Source organism: Rhincodon typus, unplaced genomic scaffold, assembly GCF_021869965.1.
Source record: "Rhincodon typus isolate 14 unplaced genomic scaffold, sRhiTyp1.1 hic_rhity00001181, whole genome shotgun sequence".
NCBI classification, from domain to species: domain Eukaryota; kingdom Metazoa; phylum Chordata; class Chondrichthyes; order Orectolobiformes; family Rhincodontidae; genus Rhincodon; species Rhincodon typus.
This window is the reverse complement of record NW_025966819.1, coordinates 13513-25617: the sequence shown is the minus strand read 5'-3', so window position 1 is coordinate 25617 and position 12105 is coordinate 13513. Positions and strand designations below refer to the sequence as shown.

At 46.0% G+C, this 12105-nt stretch overlaps 1 protein-coding gene across 1 annotated transcript in view; it reads left to right on the top strand.

The window, feature by feature from the left end:
* The window catches only part of LOC125481195 (NCK-interacting protein with SH3 domain-like), a 12719-nt gene extending 1087 nt beyond the window's left edge, over nt 1-11632 (top strand). The window contains exons 2-3 of the mRNA XM_048592422.1: nt 1847-2019; nt 9567-11632. Of these exons, the coding sequence (XP_048448379.1) occupies nt 1847-2019; nt 9567-9773 (380 nt within the window). The 3' untranslated portion in view covers nt 9774-11632. The remainder of the gene's footprint in view (nt 1-1846; nt 2020-9566) is intronic.
* Nucleotides 11633-12105: the final 473 nt, after the last annotated feature.

Sequence of the window (12105 nt, the reverse complement as noted above, 5' to 3'; positions counted from 1 at the left end):
GTCAGAGTGTCCTGGGGTAGGGAGCACAGAAGGTGAGGGGTCAGAGTGTCCTGGGGTAGGGAGCACAGAAGGTGAGGGGTCAGAGTTATCTGGGGTAGGGTTGTGGAAGGTGAGGGGTCAGAGTGCCCTCGGGTAGGGTGTATGGAGGGTGAGGGGTCAGAGTGCCCTCGGGTAGGGTGTATGGAGGGTGAGGGGTCAGAGTGCCCTCGGGTAGAGGACACAGAGGGTCAGGGTTCAGTATATCCTGAGGTAGAATATATGGAGGGGGAAGTCAGTAAACAGATCCTGACTTTCGTGGATGATGGATGAGGTAGAAGTGATGACAAAGAAGAACATGGGCTCATGATAGATATGAGGTCAAAAATACATTTGAGAACTGGGCTGAATATAGAGGATTCAGACTGAAGATGCAACGGCAAAATATGGAAAGAGGCTAGGAGCTGACATGAAGAGGAATTCCAAGGTATTTTATATGGATATACATAGTACTAGGGTGATGAAAGGGGGAGTGGGCTAGTTCGGGACTAAAGAGGAGTTTGACATGTGGCAGCTGAGGACATGACTGAAGTGTTTGTATCTATCAATCCCACGGTAGAGGATGATAGCCAGCCCATAGTGAATGAAGAGGAGTGTGAATCAGTAGCCAGGTTTATTGTTAGTGAGACATGACGAGAATGGAAATCACAGAGACTCAGAATATTTTTCTGTCGTCCTTAGGCTAAGAAGTGGAGGTGAGGGACTGGATATTGCTAAATGTTGTGCCGTTGTTGCAAGAATAAGCCCAGCAACCAACCCCTTTAACTGCAATGGTTCACAAATTTCTAGGAACAGAAATTTGAGACAAAATTATTAGTCATATGGATCAATGTGGGTTCATTCTGCAAGGTCAGTGTTTAACCTGATTGAAGGGAGTTTTCTGATGAGTTAACAGAGAGGGTTGACCAGATGTAGACACGGACAACCAAAAAGTATTTGATACAGTGTCACAGAGAAAGTTAGAGCCCATGGAATAAAAAGAACAGCAGCTAAACAGATATAGAATCCGATTATATCCCCTCATGGTGTGTGGACTTCCCCTCACCGTGTACACAGACCCCTCCCCCTCACCACATACACCTCACCCTCCCCTGACAGTGCATGCTGTCCCCTCCCCTTCACTGTTAATGCTGACCTCTCCTCCTCATGGTGTACACTTCCCCCTCCCCTCACTCTGTATACTAAACCCCACCGACTTCATTGTGTAACCTGGGCCCCTCGCTGAGCCATTCCCTTCACCATGTGCACTGTTTCCTGCTCCCTTCCCTCCCCCCCCCCCCCCCCCCCAGCCCTCCCCCCCCCCCTTGTCTTGGAGCAGCTTTAACGTTTTTGAGATTTGTAGCTCGGTTTGTGGATGAGGTTGTAGACTTGCTCGCCGAGCCGGTGGGTTTGGTTGCAAACATTTCGTCACCCTGCTAGGTAACATCGTCAGTGCACCTCCGGTGAAGCGTTGGTGTTCCGTCCCCCTTGTTATTTAAACGGAGACATATAAATGCAGTCAAACACACTGGCTCAGCAAGCAAGTCTACAAGCTCGGCAGTGTATGCTGTCAGTGAATGCTGGGCAGGATCTGAGGGAGCTCCTGAGAACAACACGGAGCAGTGAATCTGAGAGTGAGGGCTTACTTCCTGTCTTTCATTCAAAATCACCTGCTGTTAACCTACAGCAGGAGGTTAGAGACAGGGTGGCACACGGTATTCACTGATAAAACCCTCCTCCTTTCCTCCTGCCTCGTGTTTGATCCAGCCTCTTTATAATGCCTCCCTCATTACTTTAATGAACATTACCCTTTCACCTCTGTGTCCCTCAGATGACCCGGTGAATATTTTCAAGCACCAGCCCCAACCACCGCACTCCGTGGTGAAGTTCCTGCAGGATGTTTTTGCGGACAAAGACACGGCAAGGATCTTTTACCGCACGGACCTGATGGTGATGATTGATATCATCGTGCGTCAGATCTCTGACCTCTCACCAGGGGAAAAGGTAAGAACACTGCAGCACGACCACAAGCGGACTCACCACCAACTCCACCTTAACGCTGCCGGGCCCGTTTCGATACAGCTTTGATAGGTTCACGACAGACCTACTAGGCTCAATTAAAGCAATGACTGCGGGTGCTAAAGTCAGAAACAAAAGCAGGAATTGCTGGAGAAACTTGGCAAGTCTGCCAGCATCTGTCAGCACAGTGGCTCAGTGGTTAGCACTGCAGCCTCACAGCGCCAGGGACCCAGGTTCGATTCCAGCCTCGGGCGACTGTCTGTGTGGAGTTTGCAATTCTCCCTGTGTCTGCGTGGGTTTCCTCCGGGTGCTCCGGTTTCCTCCCATAGTCCAAAGGTGTGCAAGCTAGGTGGATTAGTCATGCTAAATTGTCTGTAGTGTTCAGGGATGTGTAATTTAGGTGGGTTAGCCATGGGAAATGCAGAGTTACAGGTATAAGGAAGGGGGACGGGGTGGGATGCTCTTCAGAGGGGCGGTACGGATTTGTTCGGCCAAATGGCCTGTTACCACACTGTAGGGATTCTGTGATCTGTGGAAGGAAAGCAGTGACTCCTCTTCAGAGTATTAAAGAGCTGCAGAAACAGCAATTTCTGTTTTTGTTTCAGAGGTACAGGGACTATGTTCCTGGGATTAGATGAGATTAGATAGGAATTGTCCAGGTTTGTAAACAAAACAGCCATGATGTAAGTGAAGCAAAATGCTGGACTAAAGGACTTTCAGTTTGTACCTAAGATAACAAGGTGTAGAGCTGGATGAACACAGCAGGCCAAGCAGCATCATAGGAGGAGGAAGGCTGACGTTTCGGGCCTAGACCCTTCGAAGACCCTTCTGTTATCTCAGATTCTCTAGCATCTGCAGTTCCTACTATCTCAGTTTGTACCTAATTGGGTACTTCTTATCACAGATATTACTATACTATCCATACAGTGTAGAAGCAGGCCATCTGGCCCATTGAGTCCTCACAACCCTCCAAATTCCATCCCAGCCAGACCCACACCCCACCCTATCCCTCTAATCTGCCTCTCTTTCTTAAAATTTCCTTAAGCTGTGAATTTAGGATTCAGAACTTTTGGTCCTTGGTGACAAATTCAATGGGATGAATGATCGAGGTTCCTGTGTTGAATACTGGAGCGGCATAATTTATCAGGTCACACTTCAATCTGTTCTTTCCCTGGGCCACATTCAGCTGAGCTGCTTCTCACTGAGTCATAGAGTCATGCAGCTTAGAAACAGGCCCTTCAGCCCACCATGTCTATACCACGCAGCAAACACCAAGCTGAGTATCTGTCTCCACCAACCTCAGGCAGCACATTCCATATTTCTTCCACCCTCTGGGTGAAAAAGTTACTTTCCACATCTCCTCTAAACCACTTGCTCCTCGCCTTAAACTTATGCCCTCTGGTCTGAGACATGTCTGTCATGGGAAAGAGATTCTCACAATCTGCTCTGTCATTGCCTCTCAAAACTTTATGTACCTCAATCAGATCCACCCCTCAGCCTGATCTGCTCCAGGGAAAACAAACCCAGCCTATCCAGTCTCCCCTCATAACTGAGACTTTTCATCCCAGGCCACATCCTGGTGCACCTCCTCTGTATCCTCCCCAGTGCAATCACCTCCTTCTGATAGCGCAGTGACCAGAACACAGTACTCCCTTTGTGGCCTAACCAACATTTTATAAAGTTGTAACAAGCTTCCTTGCACCTATATTCCACATCCCAGCTAATGAAGCCAAGCATCCCTTCCTCACCACCCTGTCCATTGTGCTGACACCTTCTGGGATCTGTGGATTGTACACCACGGTCCCTTTGTTCCTCAGTGTGTTTGAGAGATCGACAATTCATTGTGTGAATCCTTCTCTTATTCAACCTCCCAAAATGCATCACCTCCTACTTATCAGGATTAAATTCCACCTACCATTGCTCTGCCCAGTTTACCAACTGATCAATATCAGACAAAGCCTGAGATCATCCTCCTCACTAACAACAACACTGCCAATTTCTGTACCAGCTGCAAACTTATTAATTATACTTTCTACATTCACATCCAAGTTGTTAATTCACAAAACAAACAAAATCCCTGTGGTACACTGCCAGTCATAGGTTTCCAATCATATAACCAACCATCCACCATCACCCTTTGCCTCTTATTTGTATGCCAGTTTTGGATCCAGTTTACCAACTTGCCTTGGATCTAACGGGCTGTCACCTTTTGGAGCAGTGTTCCATGCGGGATCTTGTCGAAGGCCTTACTGAAGTCCATGTAAACCACATGAACTGCACTGCCCTCATTAATTTTAAGTCACCTTTTCAAAAACTCAATTAAATTAGTCAGACAGAGTCTCTCTGACAAATCCATGCTGACGATTCCTGATCAATTCCTGCTTTTCCAATTTTTGATTAATTCTGTCCTTCAGAATTGTTTTATCAGTTCTTCCATCTCATTAGGCCCAGGGGCTTAATGCACCTTTACACCCACTAGAATATCTAATACCCCCTCCTTATTAGTCTTAACGTACTCTAGAACCTCACCATTCCAACTGAAATCCCTGGTTATGGTGTCTTTGTCCTTCGTGAATACAGGTGAGAAATATTCGTTTTAGACCTCACCCACTTCCGTTGGCTCCATGCACAGATTTTCCTTTCAGTCTCTAATAGTCCCACCCTTTCCCTGGTAATCCTCTTACTCTTAATGTACTTATAAAAATGCCTTCGCGTTTTTCTTGATCCCATCTGTCAAAGATATTTCATGGTCCCTCTTTGCGTCCTCATTGGGTTTTATGCAACCTTCTACACTCTATTTTTGAAGAGCCTCCCCTGCTTTTAATGCACTGTACTTGACATATTCGTCCTTCTTTCTCTTTATCACATTCTCGATAGCACTTGACATTCCCTGGACTTGCTGCCCTCGCCCTTCACTGTTAGATGAATGTGCTGGACCTGAATTCTCACCATATTACTTTTAAAAGACTCCCACCTTCCAAATGTAGATTTAACTGCAAGTAGCTGTTCCCAGATCCTGTCTACTGATATTGAAATTGACCTACCCCCAATTTAGACCCTTAACTTCTGCACTATCCTTGTCCCTTTCCATAAGAACTGTGAAACTTAGAGTTATGGTCACTATTGCCAAAATGCTCGCCCATTGAAACTTCAACCACTTGACCAGCTTCATTCCCCAGGATTTGGTCTAGCACTGCCCCATCTCCATTAGGACTATCTGCAAACTGGCACAAAAACCTCTCCAGCGCACAGTTTAATATTTCCATCCCCTCTGATCTTCTCACATGAAGGCAATCCCAGTTAATGTTAGCAAGTTGAAATCTCCTACAACTATAACCCTATTCCTCTCACACCTCTGTGATTTGCCTCCATATCTGCTTCTCTATCTCCAGCTGACTATTGGGAAGCCTACAGTATAATCCCAGCAAACTGATTGACCCTTTTTTATTTCTGAGCTCTACCCACAAGGCCTCATTTGAAGAGCCTTTGTCAATGCCCTTCCTCATCAATAACTGTTCAATCAATAACTGATCCATGAACCTCCTCTTTAGAGCTCAAATATGAGCCAAGCAACACCAGGCCTGAGTTATGTCTGAGAGATAGTAAGAACAGCTGATGCTGGAGTCAGAGATAACAGGAATGAGAGTCCTGACCTGAAACATCAGCTTTCCTGCTCCTCTGATGCTGCCTGGCCTGCTGTGTTCCTCCAGATCCACACTGTGTTATCTCTGAGTTAAATCTGAGATGTTTAGGACCATGGGTACCTGTACATGGTCATACAAGATTTTATCATAGTCAGTTAGCAAAAATGCCAAATGAAGGGCCCTGGGTCATATCCAGGCACTGCCACTTCTCTGCCTATATTGCTTCTGTTTGGAACCAGCCTGTGTAGGCAGGGAGGCTGCTTCTGGTAATGCATCCTGTTGGATTTGTTACCACGTCTATCCATTGGGACCATTCAAAGAGATAGTGGTCCTCCACACAGCAATACTCCAGTTAAATCCCAGGTGCCACATTGCTTGCCCTGGGAACAGCCCATTGGTGTGGTTGATCCTCTCCTGGTCTAACACTGCTTGAATTTTACTCTGTGCTCCCTGAATACCGGCAATCTTCCATACCTCTTAGATGGCTGTCTCCAGGTAGTGTGGGCCATCTCAGATCCGGTTACAATGATCATGCCACTCATTAGCCTTCAATTGACTGTGACCCTTCATGGTGGTGATGCTGTGAATCTAAACACATTTCTGACCATCACCTAACAGCTAGTTAGTTATGAATGACCAACACATCATCTATATTCTTTCCAGATCCAGTGGGTATGCTACCGATAGAGATGGGGCTGAGACTCGTCAGCAGAGTTTTCTCTTGAGCTGTGTCCGAAGCATCCATCTCCCTTTTGCTTTCACATCCAAGCGAGTGCATGTATCACTGGTCACCATGATTCCAGAAGGCCACAAGCACCTACGTTAAAACGCTCAATCATAGAATGCCTACAGTGCGGAAAGAGGCTGTTCAGCCCATTGACTCTGCACCGAGCCTCCAAAGAGTATCCCACCCAGACCCAGGCAACCCCCCCACCCTATCCCCTTAATCCAGCATTTACCGTGGCCAATCCACCTAACCTGCGCATCTTGGGAGCCTGGTTTTTCAGGAGTTCCCCTGACCATGACCTTATCTTCCACCCTGCGGAATTGTTCAGCTTTCAAGTCTTACCACTATAGCATGCAGGAGTCCAAGGTCTCTGGTCTCCTGCCACATCCTGTGCGGCCACTGATACAGTTCCTACACTAGTTGTTTCTCTCTCTCTCTGACCAATGCAAATTCCTCGCTCCCTGTTACAACCTCTCCTGGCAGTCTCATCGCTCTTCATGTCGTCAGAATGGTGTATGGTCATTCTGCAGGGGTCACCCGGTGTCCCATCAGGATACTGGGTAACCAATCCCCTCCCTCACCCTATGGAGGACAAGGCAACCATGGCTGACAAGGAGAGTTAGAGACAGCATTGAAGCAAAAGTATGCAATGTGGTGACAATTGGTGGGAAACCAGAGGATTGGGAAGCCCCTAAAAAACAGCAGAGAATAACTAGAGAAGCAATTAGGGAGATGAGAGTGAGCCAGCTAGTAATACAAAAGAAGATTGTAAGAGTTCTTTTTACATATCTAGAAGGTAAGAGAGAGGCAAGAGTGGAAATTGGACTGCTGGAAAATGAGGCTGAAGAAGTAGTAATGGGGAGCAAGGAAATGGCAGAGGAACTGAATAGGTACTTTGTAACAGTTTTCACAGTGGGAAACCCACCAGTAGCATTCCAGAACTTCAGGAGAGTTGGGAGCAGAGGTGAGAGTAGTGGCCATCCCTAAGGAGAAGGTGCTGGGGAAGCTGAAAGGTCCGAAGTTGGATAAGTCACTTGGACCAGGTGGACTACACCCCAGAGTTCTGAAGGGGATAGCTGAGGAGATTGTAGAGGCATTGGTGGTGATCTTTCAGGAATCAGTGGAGTCAGCAAGGGTCCCAGAGAACTGGACCATAGCTAATGTAACACCCCTGTTTAAGAAGGGAGGGAGGCAGAAGGCAGGAAACTGGTTAACCTGACCTCAGTCGTTAGTAAGATTTTAGAGTCAATTTTCAAGGATGAGATTGCAGAGTACTTGGAAGCACAGGTAAAATAGGGCTGAGTCAGCATAGTTTCATCAAGGGGAGGTCATCCCTGACAAATCTGTTAGAATTATGTGAGCAAGAGAGACAAAGGGGAGCTAGTGGACATGATCTGTTTGAATTTCCAGAAGGCCTGGAACAACAGGGTGCTGCATAGGAGGCTGCAAAATAAAGAAGGAGCCCATGGTTTTAGGGGCAAGATACTGGCATGGATAGAGAATTGGCTGTCTGGCAGAAGGCAGAGAGTTGGGATGAAGAGGTCTTTTTCAGGATGGCAGCTGGTGACTAGTGGAGCTCCCCAGGGGTCTGTGTTGGGACCACAACTGTTCACATTGTACATTAATGATCTGGACAAAGGAACTGAGGGCATTGTTGCTAAGTTTGCAGGTGACACAAAGATAGGTGGAGGGACAATTGTGTTGAGGAAGCAGGGAGGCTTGAACATGCTGGGAGAGTGGGCAATGAAGTGGCAGATGGAGTACAATGTGGGAAAGTGTGAGGTCTTGCACTTTGATAGGAAGAATACAGGCATAGACTATTTTCTAAATGGTGAAAGGCTTCAGAAAGCTGATGCACAAGGGACTTTGGAGCCCTGGTTCAGGATTCTCTCGATGTTAACATTGCATGTTCAGTTGGCAGTTGGGAAACCAAATGCAATGTTAGTGCTCATTTCGAGATACATGAGCAAAGATATACTGCTGTGACTGTGTAAGGCTCTAGAGGGACTGCATTTGAAATATTGTGAACAGTTTTGGGCTCCATACCTAAGGAAGGATGTGCTGGCATTGGAGGTCATCCAGAGGAGGATTGGAAGAATGATCCTGGAGATGGAAGGGCTTGTCACATGAGCGGTTGAGGATTCTGGGTCTATACTCAATGGAGTTTAAAAGGATTGGGTAGGGGTGGGGGGTGGTTTCTGATTGAAATTTAGAGAATACTGAGAGACCTGGATAGAGTGGATATGGAGAAGTTTCCACTGGTAGGAGAGATTAGGACTTGAGGGCACAGCCTCAGAATGAAGGGACAACCCATAGAACTGAGATGAGGAGGAATGTCTTCAGTCAGAAAGTGGTGAATCAGTGGCACTCATTGCCACAGAGGGCTGTGGAGGCCAAGTCATTGACTGTATTTAAGATGGAGATAGATAGGTTCTTGATTAGTAAGGGGGATCAAGGTTTATGAGGGAAAAGGCAGGAAAATGGGGTTGAGAAACATATCAGCCATGATCAAATGGTGGAGCAGACTCAATGGGCTGAATGCCCTAATTCTGCTCATATCTTATGGTCTTACCACACGTCCCATCACCATACTAGGTAACAAATTCTCCTTGTCTGCCCACCCCACTCCACCTGTAAGTTCTTGGAGGAAGATCAGCTGCTGCATTCTGGCTTAAGGTAAGTTCTAGAGCCATCTGAAAGTCCCCTGCTCTAGTCATGTTATTTCCTGAGGCTGCTGCAGTAAGTGGGAGATGGGTGTCACATCAACAGGCCTGGAATCTACAACGCCACTGGAGCAGCTGCTGGAATGTACATTCTGTTAACAAAATGTGGACCTGAAGCTCACATCAATTGGTGTAAAAACCTATCTGGTTCACTTTAGGAATGGAAATCTCCCACCTTTACCTGGTCTGGTCTACATGTCACTCCAGACACACAGCGATGTGGTGACTCTGAAATGGTTGAGCAAGGAAGGGTGATTAGGGACAGGCAATAAATGCTGGCCTTGCCAGTGATGACCTCATTCCATAAAAGTAAACAGAGAATTTTAGTGTTTTTGTGATTTTGTGTTTGCTTCGTGGTGTTAACCAGTGTGCTGCTGCTGGATAGGGTGACTGTGTTATGTGCGTTTCACCTCTCTCACACTATCTCTGTTGGCACAGATTCGAATGGAATACCTCTCACTGATGCATGCCATCATGCGCTCCACAGATTACATATGTCACCAGCACCGTCTCCCGGATCTCCAGGTCACCTTCCAACGAATTCTGGCGGAGGAGGAGAATGACCAGAGCTGCCAGATGGACAAGCTGATCATCCAGGAGATCTACAAAGAATTCCCAGATTTTGCTTTAGAGAACGAACTCTGAAAGCAAAAGTGCACCGAATACCTGAAAAATTAGCCTATGTGGTTCTTCTCCAAAATCGCTCATCCCTATTTGACGAAGCGCTTTAATCTGTGACTGAACCCAAAGCCTTTTGCAGCCTTACAAAAGATGTGTTCTTTTTCTGCCTTTTTATACCATTCTGTAGCTTCCACGTGCTGCAGGAAGTTGAAGCATTGAGAGTGATGGTAATTACTCTTGCTGCACTGGTGTCCTCAGTAACTTTGTGTATGATTTCATCATATGAAGCATCTATAAATCTGAAGTAGAAAAATAGGTTTACACTAACATAAATCCTTCACCGACAGAGCAGAATGTTTGAGAGGGGATTTAGTGAGATAAGAGTTCAGCTTTTCTTCAGGGTATTCTTGGTTGAAAGCCTAGCTAATAATCCAGCAGAGCTAACCATTCAACATCTGACCCAACCTATTGTGGGGCAGTCAGCTTCTATTCACAAGAAAGGATATTTAATGCAATCAGTCATTGTCATCCAGTTTGCTAGTCTCAATGGGGTAAAATGATACAAGGGGTTTGTGTCACGCCAAAACATGGGAACGTGTCAGTAGTTTCAGGATGTCAGCTTGAAATTGGACACCACTTTCTATTTTCCACAAGCAGCCCCATAATCATGGATCATTGGCAGATTAGCAAATTATTTGCTGCCTATCAGCTCAGTGTAGCTACAATATTGAATCACAGTGTTAAAAACTGAATACAGGAGAGTGTCAGTCTACCCGGGGAGACTGGGGCCTGTCATACGGTCCCGGGGGAGACTGGGCTGTGTCCTGCAGCATGTTGGTAGATTGTTGCCAGGATATTGAGAAGCTACAGAGTTGTGCTTATGCAGTAAACCATGTGTGGGGTCAAGGAAGTCAATAGTTTGAAACTGATAGCCGCTCTGGCAACGTCCTGAAGCAGCAAAGTGATTTTCCTTCTCCTGCTTCAGGCCTGAAAGTGCGAAATAGAGAAAACAATGTGACTGTGACAACAGCAAATACACTGGTGTTTTGCACTAAATGTTCCAGGTTATAGATCGCATCATCTCATCTTCAAATACAGACCAATTTGCTCTCCAGTTAGCACTGTTATATAGAGCTCAGTTATGCCTACGTATGATGGTTAGTTTTCAGCCATTGTAGCTTTGTAAACGTACTCTCTATCTCCCTCGAGTCACTCCTGCGCGCCCTCTCTCTCTCTAATGCTCACACACTCTCTGTCATGCTCTGTCACTCTCAAGTTTGTGCTGACTTACTCACATGTGCTCTCTCACATTCTTTCTTGCTGTCTCTCTTGCTCACTCATGCTCTGTCTCATACTGAAGCGCTTTCTCACTCTCGCACCCTCTCTTGTGCTCTTTCTCTCTCTTCCGCTCTCTCTTACTCTTCCTCTCTCTCTAGCACTCTCTCGCACTCTCACTCACTCTAACATGCACGCTGTCACTCTCGTGCTGTCTTTTCATGCTCGCTCTCACACTGGCACTCAATGTCACGCTCGCTCACTCTCATGCAGGTCAGTATTCTCTGCCAGCTCGATTGTGTGCTTTCAGAATGCTTGTTGCCAGTATCTTTCGAGTAGCGTTGAGCCTGTCTTGTTCGTGGTGTTAGTTTGGGATGAGTGTGAGCTGCTAATGTTCTCAGGGAGCAGTATCTTCAATTGTGGTCTGAAAGGGCAGTCGGAAACTCAAGCCTGTTGTTTGCTCTCTGAGCAATTTGTAATCTGTGGGAGTGTGCAGCTCTCACTATCTGGATGCTGCAGGCTGTCATTTTCAGCTCCAAGTCTGCCTTGCTATTGGTATTTTACTGCTAATGTTTGTATACAGATAATTAAAGCAGCTACAGCATTTATTTGTTGCATGGTGCTGTCTTTCATCTTCATCTGATCTATTTTACACCTCACTAGGAATGTGCACTGAAAGTCGTGTCTCTGTTGTTGCAAAAGTTAAATATTTTTATAGAACTACACAAAGTTCTTCAATTTTTCTAATTTCCAGCACCAGGTTGACAGAAGGCACAGACCAGGTTTCGAAATGCAAGAAGATTTACTATTTATCATAAGGAATCAGACTCTAACTACAGGTAAACAATTATAAGCCATTGGCATATATTGCCACAAATTAAAGTTTAATCCCTTTATAAAGTCCCCCTTAATCTCTTTCACACAGACAAAACATAAGGACAAACATGGATGTTAAAGATGGAGAAAGAAACTGGAATAATGGCTGTTGTTTTTTTTTTACATTATTCATTCCTGAGACATGGGGGTCGCTGGGTGGGCCAGAATTTCGTGTCCATCCCTAGTTGTGCCTTGAGAAGGTGGT